The sequence below is a fragment of the Anas acuta genome, chromosome 6 (genome assembly GCF_963932015.1).
Source record: "Anas acuta chromosome 6, bAnaAcu1.1, whole genome shotgun sequence".
NCBI lineage: Eukaryota > Metazoa > Chordata > Aves > Anseriformes > Anatidae > Anas > Anas acuta.
Window position 1 is genome coordinate 21,936,921 of NC_088984.1, and position 19,221 is coordinate 21,956,141.

The following is a 19,221-nucleotide window of genomic DNA, read 5'->3' on the forward strand; positions in this document are numbered from 1 at the left end:
AGATATAAAACAAGAAGGGGTGAAGATGCAGTGCAAAACCTCTTCATTTGTACACTTCACCACCACCACCACAATTTTGGGATCTATCTGCCTCTGCAGACTGTCACAGCAAGGTCCTCTTGGAATTACCTGTAACTGTCTCCAAACTGTGGGCTTCCAGTTTAGCTTCTTTTCCTAGATGCTGAAAACCACCCTGCCATTTAACTCAACTAAGATTTACAAGTTCCTGATCTGAGAAGCAGGAATATGGTTGTTCAACTGAAAACAGATTTGTATCAGCGTTGCACATACCTTCACACCAATTTCCTCACAGCATCACAAATTGTCTGTCTACAGTTTCAATGTCTTGTAATCAGTCATGCCTATTCATTTATTTTTCCACATAGATACTTCCTTTCCCACCCCTCTTCTCAAGAAAAGAAAACGCATGTGAATTCCCATTTTCTTTCCATCTTGTTCATTTGGCTTTCACTGTTCTCTCTACAGAGCAACCACCATTCATGCCCTCAACGTCTTGATTTATCTTGCTTTCATCTGTGGATGTGAGGAAGCTTCAATAAAGATTTCTTAGATACTGCCTTTGTTCATTCCCATCCAAACTAACCTTCTTCTAGCCTAATTCCTATCTAAATTAAACCCTACCTAATTGGACAGCTGTCCAAGTCATTCAGACAGGAAATTCAACTAGGTGAATGATTTCTATTTTGATTTGCCCCTCAAAAGTTGTTTGAATTTAAGCTATGTCATAACTTAAAAGGAGAATAGAAAACACACTGTGAAATGTCATCTTGAAATACTAGTGAAGCTCAGCTCAGAAGAAAGACTGTCATCTAGTTTCAACAGAGCAAAATCACACTTTAAGCTTCTAAGGAAAACAACTTGTGTACAAGTTGTATACAAGCCTAAGAGCAGGACCTCACAGTACTGAATATTGAAGCAGTACCAGCAAAATGATTAAAAACAGAGCTACAGATCTCTTGCAAGAAATTCAACATAGCGTATGTATTTCCAAGTGATCCCATGCATTATTCTACACCAACTTATACCAGTGCTATCGTAGCACAAATTATGCATCAAAGAACGCTTACTTACCCTACAGCAACTTCAGTTCTTCAAAGATACACTGTCTACAGTGTCTCAAGATTTTGGGTTCGTTTTGAAGGGTAGTATCTGCTATAGCATGCCCCTATTTTTTTCCTTATTTTCTGTTGTTGAAAATTTAAGAGGGGATTGCTACAAAGGGGGAAGAAGAGTTCACCATACTCAGTACAGAAGCCAGGAACTGCACAAATAGGTAAGGAAAGCAGGAGGACACTGAATTCTGGGTCAAATATTCCTAACTAAGAGAACTAGAATGCTACTAGAATCAAGTGACAAAACTGTCATCAGCAATTAAGAAAGGCAGAACTGTACAATTTCTGTTACATATTTGGCTTTAAAGTGAAATAATAGTTCTGTCACTAGATGAGAATGAAATGCTTTCCACTGACAATAAATCAGGAAAATGTAAAAAAAAAAAACAACAACAAAAAACCTACTAAAATAAATACTCGGTAACAGATCAAAAGATCCTAATCAACAGATTAAGATAATTTTCATTCAGTAATGAGTGCTCTTGGTGAGCACTCCTGGCATTACAAAAAGACTGGCAGTGTCCTTCTTAGAAACTTCAGATGCTTTTTATGAGCCAGATGCACTAATGAGTTAGCTTGAGAGATCAGAACCGAAGTATGCAATCCTGTGAAGAAGGTCAGAAGGCAACAAAGCCATACAGAACCTGAAGCAAGGGACTTACAGTCATGAGATTGCACAAAAACAGAAAATGGGTTGCCAGCCTTCTTTTTAAGTTAAAGCAGTACTGAAAATAAAATCCCTTGCCTCTGACTTCACAGATACTTCCTATGCATCCATCCCTACAGGTGTGAGGGAGTTTTCCTCTTGCTTCATGTGAGAAGCATCTTTGAAAAACAAGTGAAGAACGGGTACCTGAAACCAGGTAACTATTATTTTATGAACATCCTCAGGATGGCTGAGCCTAAAGTAACTCAGATTGACCTCCTTAAATTTGCATCACCAGACACTCAAACTACATGACAAAATATTCACTTAAGGGCAATATACATGCACCTTGCCACCGTGGGCTGCACGGAAGTGAATTAGGCTGTGAGCTGTTTTGGAATACAGAGAGCAGAGAAGTGCATCAACCACAGACACTGAGGATGCATATTAAGATTCAATCTTTTCTAGAATTCAAAGAAAAAAATGCAATTCTATACCACAGCAGCAGATACTGCATTAAAAAAGACTAATTAAAGTTATACAAACTTTCTTACACTTGAAGTGAGTTAATTTGCTATATGCTGTTATAAGCAAGATTGTGAAACACAACTATGATCATCTAATTCTTCCACAATTTATTAATTTCCTTTGAAAATGATGAGAAAATAGGGAATGTAATTCTTGCATGCTGAAAGCAAACTGTTTACATAAGATTGCTACATAAATAGCTCTAATTCCTGCACTAACTTAAATCTGTCAGTTTCCAATTCAAGTTTTTCATATCAAAAATAGAACAGTGGAAGTACCATTTTAAACTACATTGATTTTACAACATGTAAACTAAACGCCTCAAATTTAAATGGGATAGCCCAAAACAGATGTCAGATGAAAATAATTATTTAACATCATAGCTTCAGCTTACTTGATGGATTTCCTAAGACTTGGTTTTTTAATTATCAGATTTAATTTCATACGAATACCATGCCCTTCTTGCAAAAGCTTGGAAGAAAGGATGTCTTAGAAAGACAAACTGCAAAACCAAAATTAAAATTAGTAAAATTTTGAACTGGAACTTGAAAAGAAAAAACTAAGCTGTGTAACAGTGAAAACTAGCCAAAACCTTTTATAAAGTTCTAGATGCCAGAAGAAAGCTATGCTTTAAGTAGCATTCTGCAGTGCTTCACCAGAAGCATTAGAACACTGAAGCAACCACTCCAGCAAATACAACTGTAAATATTCCATTTTTAATTATCGGGGTGGGGGAGTTAAACTGTTTTACCTAATGGATGTCAGACATCAGCCTCACAAGACACCAGCAGATGAGCAAGAAATTGTTACTTAGGCAAGTATTTACCTAGAAAATTGCCCTTTTTTTTTGGCCAAATTTAGAATAGGTCAATTACTTCAGCACGATAGAGAACTTCAGGTTCTGGCAGGAATGGAATGAAGTCCCCACCACAAATAGCCAACCACTCCCACTCTCTATCAACTGGTGTAAGTTGATCAACAGGCATGATTGTAAGCTTCAGTGGCAGCAGGCAGATGAGTCCCTAAATAGCTGTACATACTCCTGCAATGGAGGATCTGGGAAGAAAGATGCAGAAACAAAGACCTCGAAGTCAACTCTTGAAAGGGACCCCTCCGACTTCATTTCAACTATAGACCAAATGGAAAACTGTGGGGTTTTATTTTTAAATAAATTAATCTTCCAGCTGAGCGTGCCTGGGTTGATAAGCAACAAAGCCCCTTCTTAAGCCAGTGCTACTTCTTCTCAGGTCACTCACTAGTTTCTTCAGATGCCACTGGAACAGTCAAAAGGATTATTAAAAAACATTCAATCCAGCTTTACAGAAGGTGAAGTAACCTAGATCAGACCCAGTAAAGTTATCTTTTTTCAGGTAATAACCAGTCCAAACCCATGATTCAGTATATTAATAACTTAACTTAAGACACTATTACTATTTATTACTGTACTCTGAAAGGAAAGTTACTTCATATAAAGCATTTGTTTCTTCATTGGTTTCTTCTTCAAATACCTTCCTTGAACAGGTACCTTGCTAAAAAGCAATGTGAATGGTGTGCCTCTTCTTGTTACAGACAATGCAGTATTTTATTACCAAGTGCCAATAAAAGGAGTAGGCTACTAAAGTTTCCTCAGGCTTAGCTTCCTCTCAAGACCAAAGGACTGAAGCTAGAACACCTGTGAAAAGGTGTTCTCTCTCTGCCACTGGTAACACACTGATAGCATTTGATACCACCTCTTTGTTCTGAAAAGCATTGCTAAAGAAGGTTTCAGATATGACAAACCAACACCCTTCCCTGCTCTATCTCATGACACGCTGAATCCACTGGACTTGTTGGACAGAATCCACTCATTTAACTTAGGAAAAGTGAACTTTGAAAGAGCCAACAACCAGTGCTGGAACCACCCAGCATTTATGCCAGCTCAGCTTCAGCATGTGAGCTCAGCTTTCTATTTCTACTTCTGCATTTATTCTTCAAAGTGAAGAAAGGGTGCCATACCATACTGCGGGGTGTTATAAAAAAAAAAAAAAAAAAAAAGATGAAAATCACTGAACAAGATTATCTTAGACAACCTCGATATAGACAAAATGAGAGATTCATATGGAAAAGGGAGTGAAGGTCAGTCAAGATAATTCCGTTTGAACGCTAGATTGATCGTTACTTTGGAAAAGTCAGTTTCCTGTAATATAAAGGAGGGACCAATTAAATTCTCCCCAAATTTAGGGGATGGCAGTTTTAATGCCTTCCAGTCCATATATCACTCCTAGACAAGTAGGAAAAATGTCACCATAAATCTCTGCCCTATCTTTAATATAACCAGGTGTTTATAGCTAGTCACTTCAGGCAATAGTTTCTACTCTTCCCTGGCTGAATCTGCCTGTTTAATCACATTTCTTATATCCCATTTATTCACTTCCATTCACATGTGAAATTCCTTACAGCAGAACACTTCAGGAATGCTTGATGGAATTCCCTTGCATTTGATTATGAACTGGCATCAAAACACTCTCAAAGAGTGTCAATGGACAAGCTAACATACACACAGCTGGCTCAACTTCTTTTTCACATGCCTTTTATTTTGTTTCTTCTCTGCTTTTTTTTTTTTTTTTATTTGCTCTCAAATTTATGCTACGTTAACCCACAAGTAATAACCACCATCTACATGATCCTGCCCATATAAACCTCAGAAAAAAAGACATTCTCATCTTTCTTGTACTTCAAGTTAGCCGTAAGGCTCTTTTTCCAATGGTTGGAAAGACACCGTCAGACCCATCACATGCTTTTTGTTATTGCTGTCTCGACCCACTGCCCTCATAGGTAATAAGGTGTGACAGAGACAAACCAAGACATTCTGTTTTCACTGGAAATAGAAAATCTAAGAAAGAAGATTACCCATCAGAGCAAATGCTGTTGGCAGCACACCCATTTATTTGCTGCTGTTGCCTACAAGCCAGTGAAAAGCAGGTTTATCTAGGTCTGGGTAACTTCTCCTTAATAAATCCATAATATAAAAGACATTTCCAAAACACAAAACTAGAAAATCATCCCACTTACTATTTTAAATTCAAATTTTGGATCACAAAGGAAAAGTAAGCTTATGACATACAAGATATCAACAGCAGCAACTATGCAAGTATTATAATTAGTAGGCCTTAACTCAGCAGCTCCTCTAGGCATTTTTACTTAATATTGCGTCCTGCTCACGTGTTTAAATAGGCATACAATACAAAACATTTATGCCTTGCATTACACATGTATGCTTCAGTATCTTAATGAAGCAGAGCCTTGGATCATGTGATTACAGTAAAATAGCAATTCCCAAGCTACTTTGTGCAGCATTTCCCTCCCAAATTATCTCTACTACCCACTCTGCCCCTCGTAACTAGCCTGAGCACAATGCCAAAATGATTAGATTAAATGGCTTCTGGCAGAACAGAACATCTTGAGGCTCTCTTATTGTTGAACCTCTCCTATTCTTTCTTTCAAGTAGCTAAGCCCTAAAATTGGGAATGCAGTGTATCAAATCTACCAAAAATAAACACGCATGTGTATTTTCCTCACATTAAGAAATTCCTATTTTAAGAAAATCACATTTCTTATCTGCTTATAGAGATAAAACATGCTGTGATGCTCATCATTAAAAATTGTACATTCTGAAACATAATGCAAATATGTACTACTGGAAACTGATCTCATACATGTTGTTAAGCACAGCCTCCTCCATTTTGATATTCAGATGCTTGTTTCACTTCTGCTTATATGGGTGTTGTACATCCTAGTAACACTGACATTACATCAGCAGGAAATTAATTTAAAAAAACATTGGGTCAATAACAGCACCTCAGAGGATCCACAGATTTTCAAGAAAAACAATGGTAAACATATATTTGGATTTTCCACAAAAAATTCATCTATTCGTTACAGGTAATGCTAACGACACTGCTTTATTGCGAGCATAGTTGCTTGTCAGGTTTCTGTAAGACTTGTAAGTACTGACAAACACTGTATTAGAAGTGCAATTAACTGATATGACCAGTTGAGAGTTACAGGAGTTTATAATAACACAAGTGGGGTAGGACCATGTTCTACCATTACAGTTGTTTCTTATGCAACAATACTTTCAAATAAAATCTATCATTACTTTAACCCACTGTATTTTGAAGGCTTCTACAGCAAAAACAATAGTGTTATGATTATCATCGTTCAAACCAAGTACATACAATAATAATAAAAAACAAATTAATGCAAAAAGAGTAAAGTAAATACCTGCAGGACTGCCAGCATTTTCTCCTTGATGCAGCTGAATACCAGCAGAATCTATAGAGTTTACTGTAACTGTCTGTAGATTTGGCAATTGAGCAGTGCTTAGACTAACTGGAGTTGACGTCAACGCCCCACCTGCTGCAACTTGACCAAGAGTGAGAGTCTGCACAGGGGTTAGAGTTATTTGTTGACCAGGTGCATTCTGAATTTGCAAGTTCTGCAAATTCTGAACTCCTTGCACTTGAAATGTCTGCCAGGTTATCTGCCCAGAAGGGGTCACTGTTTGTGCCTGAATTAAAAAAGTTCCGGGGTTCAGCTGCAGTTGAAGGTTCTGAAGAGCCTGTTGAGATATACTTTGACTTGCTTGCACACCGTGGATTGTCTGTTGCGCAATACCTTGTACAATCTGGGCTTGACTGGTTGGCTGCTGAGACTCTTGAAGCTGTATGTGTTGTACAATTGGCTGTGCTGTGGAGACCTGAATATTCTGAGCCTGTGTATCATCAGAGACTGATGTCTGAATGTAATTTCCCTGAAGATCAGAACTGTGAACCTGACCACTGGTTGTGGTCAAGTTGTTTGCATTTTGTTCCAATATACTTGAACTGTCTATGGTAACGGGCAATTGTGATGAAGATGATGTTGGCACAAACAAGTCATTATCAGTGGCAGTTTCTGTAATTTCAGGAGAAACTTGCTCACCAGTCCTTTCAGAAGTATCTGAACTATCCATGGCCTGTCCAGTATTTATCAAGTGCCCATCTGCATTAATGCCTGCTGTCATGGTTTGAGAACCACTGCCAAGTCCCAGAGAATCTAGATCAACACTATTGATGGGTACAAAAGTAATATTTCCTGGCAGTCCAAGAGGGACGTTAGCAACCACTTGTGCTTGGCCAGGAAAAGACGAACCACCAATTGCAACTCCCTGAACCTGGACTTGACCAGACTGTGATAAGATATTCTGAATATTAGTTGAAGGTGTTCCAGAGGCAATGATGGTTTGATTAGAGCCAGGAATGATCTGAATTTGACCGGTTTCTTGATTTATACTGCTATTATCAGAAGAGGCTGCAAAGCCAAGTTGAACTTGCTGACCATCCGCTGTCTGGATCTGGGGTATTACTTGGTATTGTACGTTAGACACTGTACCATTCGACGAATCTGATCCTGGTGCAACAGAAAAGATTTGTTGATTTTGCAAACTCTGAATAGGAAGGACATACTGCCCACTTGAAGTTACTGTGGCAGCACCTGGAATCTGTACTATATTACCAGCTTCATCCTTTATAGTGGCAGGAGCTGCAGACAAGACCTCCCATCTATTTGGAGTTCCTGCTAATTGCACAGAAGCCAAATCCCCTGTCTGAATAAAAAGAAGAAAAGAAAAGAAAAAATTAAAACAAGAGACATACAGATTACACGCTAGAACAGTCATGCAATTCAACACTAGAGATCAATACACTACTGAAAAACATGCAGTGCAGCCCACGTAAACAACAGCAACTGAATTAGAACTACAAAGTACAGATTTTTGTTAGGTGAGCTAATGCTTTAAGTCAGGGTAACCAACCTGTGGTTCGTGAGCTGCATGTGGCTCACAAGTAGATCAAATGCAGCTCCTGTGCCATGGCTACATCAGGTGACCAGCAGCAGAGTTATTCTGGTGGGATGCTGCTGGGTAATCCAAACCCCTGGCTGTGGGAAGAAGGGAGCTGGCACGGGCTGATGAAGTTGCCATCACCAGGTTACCCTGGGACTCAGCTACACGCCTTACCGAGCCTTGCACCTACTGCACAGCAACGGAGGAATTCTTGTGAAGCCAGCATCGCCTCCATCTCCTAGAGTTCCACTTTTGACTGTGTTATATATGGTATATATGTGCATATGGTGACTCTCAACAACACGAAGAGCGTTCAGAGGTAACTTAGTCATCAGGTCGGAAAGCCCAGATAGCCTCAGTTTGAGTTACGCATAATACAAAGTCCTAGTATTTATAAGCTTATAGGAGTTACTGTTTCACTAGGCAAAAACGCCTTTAGAACTAAGGATTTTTACACTGAGATCACGGTTGGATTAGTCATATGCATCTGTTTGGGAAAAAAAAAAAATCTATCTGCATTAAGTTGGAACAATAGAAAAGGTCAGTGTTTCAGAACAGACCCCCAGAAGGTTAAACATTAAAGAACCTAAGGATTGATGTAGTATGCTTTTGTTTCTTATTCAGTAAAGGAAAGGTAAATTGCACTTACCTTTCTTTACCAAAGCAAGCTTTTTCAGAATAGAGTATTAAGAATTAGATTTAACATCCTGCAATGCTTAGATGTGTGTAGTCAATCAACTTGGTAATGTAAATAACCATCACTTTTCAAAAGATATACATAGGTTTTCTCCTCATCTGTTTTATGGCACCACGGTAAACCAATGGAATAATTTAATATTTAGCAAAAAGTAAGTAACTTGCCTTACAATTCATAAAACTTTAATTGTGAAACAAATTTTGTCTCTTTGGCAGAGTCCACAGTACGTAGAAAGAAAAGCTCTGGCTTGTCCTTCTGCACTGATCCCATGACTGCTCTTGTTACACAAGTTACCGGAGCATATCGCAGCTTCCTTCTAATGCTGCATGCCAACTTCCTTTAGAATAAAACCTGGATATGCAAAATATAGCACCCTGCTTATTCTCCTCTAGCATGGCATTGAGATTTAGCCAGCATGAATGAATTCTGTGGCACGCATCAGAGTGAATTTAGTCTACGACGTAGGCTGGAACGTCTCTAGTTTCACTTTCTTATCCTATTCTGAGCAGCAACACCAAAACGTTTACATATTAAAAAACACTCAAGCTTAAGAAGTATTTTCCTTTTATAATAGTTTTACTGCTCTTGGTAAGCTTCTTTTCCAATAAGGAAACCCACATCTTGATTCTACATTCCTCTCAAGAGCTGTACAAATAAAAACTTTCAATAAAGAAAAAAATGCAAGCCTTCCTTTTACCCTTATAGATACAGAATCCTTCAAGTAGTTTGTTAGTAAATAGACACAGCATCACCAAAACAAAACTAATTTTATGGCCTTAATGCTTCCAAGAGCAGAAAGAGAAAAAGGGGTCTTGGTAATCCATCCTACTATTTCCTTTTCCTTATACTGATTAGTTTTCGCCTTAAAGAACAGTTTTAAATCCTTTAGTCTTATACGCTTGTAATTTACGTGATTACCAAAATGTTTGTCAATATTCCAAACCACACCTTCCTATCTAGAAAAAGGCAAAAAAAGTCCATTTTCCTCTACTACCACTTCAGCTTTATAATCTTGTGTTTAATTATTACTTACAAATAGGTACTGGTTGCTGAAATACTGCTAAGAAAGTTCCTAACTACTCAATCTGCTAATATAGAAACATTTGTTAACTGGAAGTTTTATGAAGTATCAAAAGACCCATAAAAGTCATAGGTAAACAGCATTCAGAAAATACCAGAAGCAAAAATATGATCATTATATGTTTAATGCATGCTATCATAAAATAAACGTGGAATGCAACATGCTGATAGTGACTGTTAGAACAAGAGAGAAAGGAAGATTAATGGAAACCACTGCAAGTACTACTCCTTGCTGATTTAAGATTATGTAACCTAAACATCTGACGTTTGGTTCTACAACTAGACTGACTTCATGAGCAACAGCATGTATGTACATAAGAGCATCCCCTACAGAAACTGTTCAAAGGGAACCTGCCTCCTTCATGGTAGAGAGATGACTTACCGTGTTCTTCCACTCCTCCCTAAATGCACATTGATTTCCACATCCCATTCAATGACCTTTGGTCTTTTTACCTTGGGCACACATCTCTCCTCACCTATTTGTGACACAGTGAAATCTTCCCCCAAATCCTGCTCCATTAGGGTTTTAGCTCAGTACAGGCACTCTCTTAACAGATGTACTTGCCAGTTCACGGAAAAGTTTAGGAGGGTCATGCATGTGGATACAAAGCTATCGCTACGCATAATAGGTGAAACGCCAGTTGTCCACACATTGCCCTTACAGCTGGCTGTATCAGAGAATACCAGATGAATCATGAGGAGGGAGGGGCAAAAAGAGGGCGAGGTTTTCAAGAAGCTATCTGCCAGCTACCAAAATTACTAGTATTAAAGCATGAAAAAAAAAACCCTGTATGATGGTAAAGAGTGTTTGAGGATGATTTCTAACCTCAACTGGTCATCATCCTGTTGTAACAAGCTTGACTGCTATACCCTTTCTCAAAGACTCTGGAGATAGCAGGACACTTACTGGACTCCTTTTCCTGCTAAAAGGAGTAGTCATCTTTCACTGCATCCTCAGCAATTAGGAATTATTGCAGTAACTCAGATTTCTACCACTGATGCATAAGCAGCAACATCTACAGCCCACTCACTCATCTTTACAGCGCAGTCCTAAATAAAATACTTGGTTTGCTGTGTCTCGGCCATCCATGAAAAACACTTCAAGAGTATAGATAAAGCAACAGTTCTTCTCCTTATTGACTGATACGCAGGCAGCAGTTCTGTGGAAGCTGCTCCTTTAAGGACGGGCTGGACACTTGCAATCCCAACTGTGTGTCAAGAGGAAGGGACAAAGATCTGAGGAAAGCTCAGCACCAGCGCCACTTAGCCAAGGAGGAGGGAACAGGAAGCAACTGGGAGCTTGCTGGAAGCAGCAGCAGGAAGCAAGAGAAAGAGGCAGCAACAGAGCAAAGAGAGTAGCTGGAGCAGGGCACAGGAAGAATTAAAATCAAGTGGTACGTCCACCTGAAGGAAGGTCAAGTGCCACTGAAGAGTGGGAGCAACAACTGCTATTCAGCCTGTCTGTTGGTTCAACAAGTCTTGTGTAAGTTCCTGGCAGTAAAATAAAGAGATGTCCCTGAGCCAAGACTCTCATGCCTGAAGAATGAGGGGTCATGATAAATAGAAAGGCAGTCATGGTCTTGTTTGTTTTTTAAGAGAATATCAAAGCAACATTAAGTTGAATGTGGAAGGAGACAAGAAACACACAAGGTAGATAAAATACCCTTACAAAGTGCTCTAAAGCATGTTGAGGGATGGGATTTGAGTTGGGGAAAAAAAAAAAGCCCTTCAATCAAAGTAAAACCATCCCTGTGGTAACGGCTACATGGTGTAGGCATCTGCATTTCTACAAGCCAAACGTGGTCAGCTGGACATAAGTCATTAACCATGAGTTCTCTGCTCGTAAAGAACTCCACAAGTTTCTCTGCATTAGCCTACGGTGGCTTGCCTTTGGCTGCACTTCTCAGAAACTCAATTTTCCCCCCTTCAGTCCTGGAGTAAAAGCATCAGCAAACAAGCAAGCAGAGGTGGACAGATGAGTCAGGAGCTCCTAAACACTTAAAAATCACATACCTAATGAACAAGATTGGCCAGTGCCTCATCCAAATTGTTGTTTTATGAAAGACTTAGGGCGCTAATGCAGGAGTTTAATACCATGTGTTTACCAAGCTACAATAAACTATCTGTGCATTCTTGGGTTATTACAAATATAAGATAAAATGCACCTGCTTCAACTCCCTCATTAAGGTATGAGCTAACACATTCTATCTTGTATTTGCCACAGGTTAAAAACGTGCTTAACACTAGTCACTGTGGTTCAGATGACACAAAGCTTGTTAAGGCAAATTAATTCTGATGCATGTTTCAGAAGCACTCAATTCAGAGAAATACATTTTTCTAAAGCAAAATTTTAGAAAATAAAAGAGTGTTTCAGGGAAGAAGTATTAACCACGGGCTGCTTAAAATATTATTTTAAAAAACAATCCCAATCTGGCAAAACACATTTAACATTAATTCCATCTCATTTAAGGAGGGTCCACACCATTTTGCTCAGAATGGACAATTGGGCCCAAAACTCCAATACATTCTTTTTAATCACCAGGAGTCCAGAACCTGTCTATATTAGGACAATACCACGGCCTTAACATAAGTAAAAACTAGAAAGCTGCAGTACGCATTTTTAATCAGACTGCATGTAACTTCATTTATTAATTATTAACCTCTATATATGTATTAAATGCTATGTAACTGCATGCCAAACTAAAATTTTGAACAATTTCATGCAAACTTCTACTCATTTTCCTCATGCCTTCACACCTAGGTGCTGAAAGCTCTACCAGATCATCAAGATGGTTAAGAAAGAGGACCTGGGGCCAGTCAGCCTCAACTTGACCTCTGGGAAGGCAATGGAGCAAATTGAAAACCGCTTCCAAACACATAAAGAACAAGAAGGTGATCAGAAGCAGTCAGCCTGGACTTACAACGGGGAAATGATGCTTAATTAACTAACCTGACAGACTTTCTACGGCAAGATGACTGGCTTGGTAGATGAGGTTTCGAGTGGATATCCTTTACAGCTATCGTAGCTAGACTTTTGACGCAGCCTCCTGCCGTGACACCAAACTGATGAAGCACAGCCTTGACAACAGTACAGCGGGGTGCACTGAAAATTTGCTGCATTGCCAGGCTCAAAAGGTTGCAGGCAGCAGCACAAAGTCCAGCTGGGGGCCAGTCACTGTACCCCAGTGGGTCCATACTGGGGCCAAGACTGTTTAACTTCTTCACCAGTCAGTTACCTAGGTGTAGACAGAGTGCACCTTCAGCAAGCTGGCAGTTAATACCAAACTGACCAGGTGGTTGATACATGTGATGGTTCTGCTGCCACTCAGTGGGACCTCAACAGGATGGAAAATTGGGCTGGCAGGAACCTAACATTTCAACATACAGAAATGTGAAGTCCTGCACCTGGGGAGGAATAACTTACACACGCACCAGGACAGGCTGTGGGCCAAATGGCTGAAAAGCAGCTGTGCAGGAAAAGACACGGGGATCCTGGTGGGCACGTTCATCATGAGGCAGCAACGTATCTTTGCAGCAAAGAAGGCCAAGAGCACCTTCATTAGTAAGCACGGGCCAGCAGGCTGTGGGAGATAATCTGTCAACACTGTTGAGGCCACATCTGGAGTGCTGTGTCCAGTTCTTTACTCCCCAGTGCAAGAAAGGAATGGACATACTGGTACCAGTCCGGCCAAGGGGCCTAAGGATGATTTAGAGACTGGAGTATCTGATGTATGAAGAGACTGATGTACAAAGACTGGATGAGAGAGCTGAGGCTCTTAGTGTTTCAAAGAGAACACTTTGGGAAGGGGTCTTCACAATGTTTATAAATATCTGATGGGAGGCTACAAAAAAGATGAGAGCCACGTTCTTCTCAGTGACACCCAGTGGCAGGACAAGAGGTGACAGGTGAAATTGGAATGCAAGGAAATCTGAATATGAGTAAATATGCGAAGACTTTTTTTTTTTTTTAACACTAAGGGTGATTTAAACACTATCAAAGGTTGCCCAGAGAGGTTGTGGAGTCTCCATCCTTGGAGATACTCAAAAGCTATTGGACATAGTCCTGAGCAACCTGCTCTCATTGACCTGCTTTAAGCAAGGGGGTAGAGTAGACGGTCTCCAGAAGTCCTTTCTAGCCTCAGTTGTTCTATGAAATATTTCTGTGAAATCTCACTCTTCCTGCATTAGTCTAAGGGTCAGAACTTTTTGTTTCATTTTGTTTTTAAATATGGATTATTTATTTTTTAAGTCAAATTATACTTTCTCTAATACCACAGGGAAGAATAAAACCCAATTTACAAACATCCTCAAAGCACTAGAAGAGAAAATCCTACACTTGGCTCTGACGGAGGACTAGGAAGACTTAACTGGAAGAGGAAGATTAAAGAACATTTTAAAGGATGACTCCCAGGCAGCAGCAAGGGGGAAAAACGGTTAGGGCCAAAATGGTTAGGCACTCTTTCTACCTGAAACTTCTCTGTTTTGCAAAAATATAAAACAGAGGCTGGACAATCCCAGATAGATTTTTCTATGGTGGATAAATACATTCTAGTGCATCTGTTCACCTCTAGAAACACAGCTTCAGGAAGCTGTATTATCACCCATAAAGGAGAAAATGGACATCAAGATAACTTGGAGCTTCCTCAAAACCATGATACAGGCCAGAGAACTGAGAGGTATGGATAACATGCATGCTGCTCATCCGTATTTTTGACTACTACAAAACACAAAATTTGCAAGACCCTCATATTTCTCTGTCCTACCAGCACTATCACTATTTCCATCTAGAACGAGATTCTAGAATCCAGTTGCTTCTCAAATGGTTAAAGTAGTGTTCTGAGGCATCAATAAACTGGACTTGCACATTTTCATTAAATTCTGTGAATCACAGATACTCAATTCTCAAGCTGAAGATACGCCAAAGCAGTCTTCTAACACTCTAACCTTTATTTGTAAAATACGCAAACAAATGCTTTGTCTACAGCCCAGAAATGACACTCATCTTCCCCACATTGCTAATTATTAACCTCTACAAATGTTTTTAACATCTTGTTGGTAAGCAACAATACATACTAATCACTCCGCAGCCTTTTTTCTTTTTTAAACTGAGGAGTAAGTGCAGCCCGCAATGCACTGTTTGCAACTGCCTACCGCAACTGGGGCAGTCAACTCTGACAGCTCCCATTTTTTGGCAGCTGTCAGAGTCAACAGCTTTCTCAGCCAGCCTGCCACTGTTCTTAATTCTTGGGCCTTCCAGGCCTCCCACCCCACGCTCCCATCGGTCTTGGGCTCTATCCTCACCTATCCCAGCCATGCCTGGCACAACCGTAACAGTGACCCCTGGGAGCCTGGTAGCTGAAAGGAGTAGTTTGTGCTTTGTGTCGCAATGAAATTAGAGCGCACACACCTGGTTACCATACAGCTTTGCAGGTGACCAAGACTTTGTTGGACTGCAATTTTAGAATGTTTCCTCTTTCGTTTTCTCCTCTATGCACGGCTCTGCCGCCTTCCACGTTGCTTCTCCTTTTCCCCTAATGCTAAAATCTTTGCAGATGTTTAAACTGGAATGAAACTAGATTCTTTTTCGTTTAGCTATAAATAATCCTAAATATGAACGTTTAAGTAGAATTATTAGTCAGCAATAAATAGTGAAAAAGCAAATTAAAGCTTCTCAGACTTCAAATTCCCAAGGGAAAGAGAAGCATCCACAGAGGTCAGGATACATGAGCTGTCACCCTGGGTCAGGCAGCAGGGCGCACCATCCCAGCAAGACTTTCGTACGCACCAGTGGTCAGCAGTATTTGAGGGGAAGTTTCCATGGCGAGCGTCTGAACAAACCATGGATACAGCAGTATGCAATGGAGGAAACGATTCTCAGGTAAACAAGCCATAAACTCAAGGCCATCTACATTTAAATGAAAACCAAGCGGGCAGAACACAAAGCACCGGGGTCATATGGTTGTAGGCAGGACCAATCACAGCAGCAAAGCCTAAGTTGAAAGACTGCAGTCCCCATCAACATACAATGGCAGGACCAACAGTAATGCTAGCTAATATTTTGCCATCCAAAAGCAAATATAACCCTAATCAGAATCCTAGGCCAAGCCGAAAACCTTGTGCACTAGAGACAGCCTTTGCAGTCAGTTCCCTACCAGAGGGATGGAAGGTAGGCAACGGAGCTAAGCCCTCTCCTATCTTCTTCACTTGCTTTCCATACCAAGCAGTTTCCACTTTCGGTAAGTCTTTGTATTTCCACGCTAATCCTTTCAGTGCTATAAAAGTGTTGTCTGCTCCAACAGCAGGCCTGGATTCAGACACAAACAGAGAATAATTTCAGTTGGAGAGGACCTCTGAAGGTCATCTGGTCCAACCCCCAAGCTCAAGGCAGGGCCAACTAGATCACAGCAAACACGACCACATTTGCTCCGGCTCTTTCCCAAATCCCAGACACACGATATTCCCCACATTCCTATGGGAGTTCTGTTGTTGCTGTTGCTTTTAAATCATTCTCCTGGTCTCTTGGGGAGCAGCTGCAGCATACCATTTCAGCCAGGAAAGCAGCATGCAATAACTGGCTAGTCCAGCATACTGGCTCCAGCCCTGCCATTTCCTACCAAGCGAACGTCAGTAAAGCATTAACAAAACAACCCTAAAACGCAGCACTGCTATCCTCATACATAAAAGCTCTTTGAGTGCCTCTAAAAGCAAATGCCTACTTGCTTATCTTTAACTATCCATTTACATGGCTTGAGAATCCTAACAGACCTTCAGCAGTCTGGACCACAATCCAGGTGTGGAAAACTTTGGGAAAGGATCACCTCCCAGTTGCTAAACTAGGCACCACCACCCATATGCACGTATCAAACCAATCCATCTGTAAGCCTTGGAAAGGCAGGAACACCAGAAACCCCATGAAGACGATAAGCCTGCGTCCCCGCATACAGACTTCATTTTCCCTATGACTTACAAGGCATCTACAATTCAAGCCTTTTTAGCTCCTCCTTCCTTCTCCCACTCCCCAGCAAGATGCGTTCCAGGGATCAGAAAAAATCTGTATTTCATCAAAACTCTTTTGTCATTCTTTTTCACGAGGAACACATCTCAGGGACTTCCCTCCCTCCCCTCCCTTAATCAAGGTCATCTTAATTAACTCCAGTGTCTGGTTCAGCTACCATAGACTCCTCCAATTTATATTTAGATTCCATCCAAAATATTCTGAATCATTCAAGAGCAATGTTACAGCAGAAAAAAATTACCAGAATTGTATAACCTAACTCATGGCAGCTATGTTGGAGAGGCCTATATGCACGTATGCAGACTAGTGAGTAAACCTCTATTAGTATTTTGTTGTAACTAAGGTTCTGGCCTCTCATAAATTGTTTCTGCCTTGCCCTGAAGAGCCCCTCATACATCAACCTAAGAGAAGTGAAAAAGTGACATTTCAAGACCTATTTTCCTGTTTTGAACTATTAGGAACTATTTGTCTTGTCCTGTACTAGCACTCCAGCACCACTGCTCATGCTGAACAGTCAACCCACTCTCAAGATGCACATTTCTAGCTTTATAATGAGAACCACCTTGAGGTGGATATAGGAAAGCAAACCATCATTTAAGCATCATTCATTTTTTGATGTGTGTGTTTATGCAAGAGACAGATCCGACATCCCACTTTTCAGCACCATGTGCATCTGGTATTATGAAACAAGTTTTAGAGGCAGTAGACACTTAACAACATCTACAAAGGCCTTCAAAAGACTACAGCTTAAGAACATAAACAGGCTCGGCAGAAAGTGCATTTGAAAGGGGGGGAAGAATTTTAATATGTTTTCAAGTTCTGTTCTTAGGCTGCAATATGCCACATGACCTCAGACAACTATTTTTACATTCTTCCTTTACCTGAAGGGAAAAGGAAGCTGAAACATACAGATGAATATACAGTATGTTGAAGTTTAGCACTTGAGCGTTTAGTAAGCTTAACGTTACCACTAACATTTTGACATTTGTAACAAAAAGGTCTGGCAGTGCCAATCTGCCATGCAGATTTTTTCGCCAATTTCCAGAACCATGAAAACCTAGGCTTCCGTACAGCAACTAAAAAAAAAGACTTGCTTAAAAAAAATGAAAAAAGAGAGCTTTGTTTCTTGTCTTAAAGCCCTGTTTGTTCAGAAGAGGTAGTATATGTGATTTCCCAAGTAGTAAGGCCAAAAAGACCTTGTCACATCATTTTTAAAGGCATTCTGGATCCGCCCTTTTCATATACCCGTATTTTTAGATACCATTTATTTTTAAACGCCCCATCTCTGCTGGCTTTACGAGCGTAAGCCAAAAAGAGAGATTAGGTCAACTGATCGAGGCAGATAGGAGGCTTTTGTTATGGAGATGGTTAAACTAGCCTCCACGGGAATAAATTTCTGGCGCGCGAGATCCATCTCGTCACGCAAGGTCCCAAGGTCATCGGGGCTCCTCTCGGAGCAGACGGCACCCGCGAGATAAGGGCAGAAACTCAGCCCGCGGTAGGCGAGACCGCGTGGCGACTGCGTCTGCAAAGCGCAGCGTCGACACAGGAAGCAGCTTTCCGCCGCCGCTGGTTGTCTAACAGCCATTTTACTTCGCCCTACATCCTCCCCGGCGAGGCAGCCTTCATTTTGTGCTCCCGCCCGGCCGCACCGTCCCGGGCCGCCGGCCGCCGGGGGTGCGCCCAGGTGGAGGTGAGGCGCCTCCGGCCCCGCCGGGCGAGCCGCTGCGGTGCCAGGGCCGGGGGAGGGCGACTTTCCCGCCCGGCCCCGGTTTTGAAAGTAAACGGAGGCGCCGCCGCCGCCGGCGGGGGAGGGGGGAGCCAGGCTCCCGCCTCCTCCCGGGAGCCCGGCTCCTCCTGGAGAGGCAGGGGAGCCCGGGGACCCCTCTCCTGGCAGGTCGGCCCTGCTATCGTCCCTCCCCCCGGGCGGGCAGTGCCGTGTGTCCCGTCCCTCCCCCCGGGCGGGCGGGCTGGCTGGCTGTGCTGTCTCTCCCCCCGGCAGGCCGTGCGAGAGCGGCGGGGCGGGCACTCACCGCTCCGGCAGAGTGAGAGGCGGCGGCGGCGGCCTCATCCTCCTCCGGCGACGGCGGGCCGATCTTGCTGCAGGTGGCCGCCAGCAGAGCGAGCGGTGACGGCTGAGCGTCCTACCCACAAGGGGCGGGTTCAGGGAGAGAAAGTGGGTGGCGGTTAGTGCGGGACGGCGGCCGGGCTCCTCGCAGGCGCGCACACAGGAAGCGGCGGCGGCGGCACCGGCTCCCG

General features: G+C 41.7%; 1 protein-coding gene across 2 annotated transcripts in view; it reads right to left on the minus strand.

Moving 5' to 3' along the window:
* The window catches only part of SP3 (Sp3 transcription factor), a 35,552-nt gene that overhangs the window by 15,466 nt on the left and 865 nt on the right, over positions 1 to 19,221 (minus strand). The window contains exons 3-5 of one of the 2 annotated variants that reach the window (XM_068685711.1): positions 18,996 to 19,106; positions 7,843 to 7,933; positions 6,571 to 7,737 (exon numbers count right to left, since the gene is read on the minus strand). In XM_068685711.1, coding sequence (XP_068541812.1) covers positions 6,571 to 7,737; positions 7,843 to 7,933; positions 18,996 to 19,106 — 1,369 coding nt within the window. Of the gene's footprint in view, positions 1 to 6,570; positions 7,934 to 18,995; positions 19,107 to 19,221 lie in introns of both variants that reach the window. The other variant, XM_068685710.1, reaches the window with a different exon arrangement.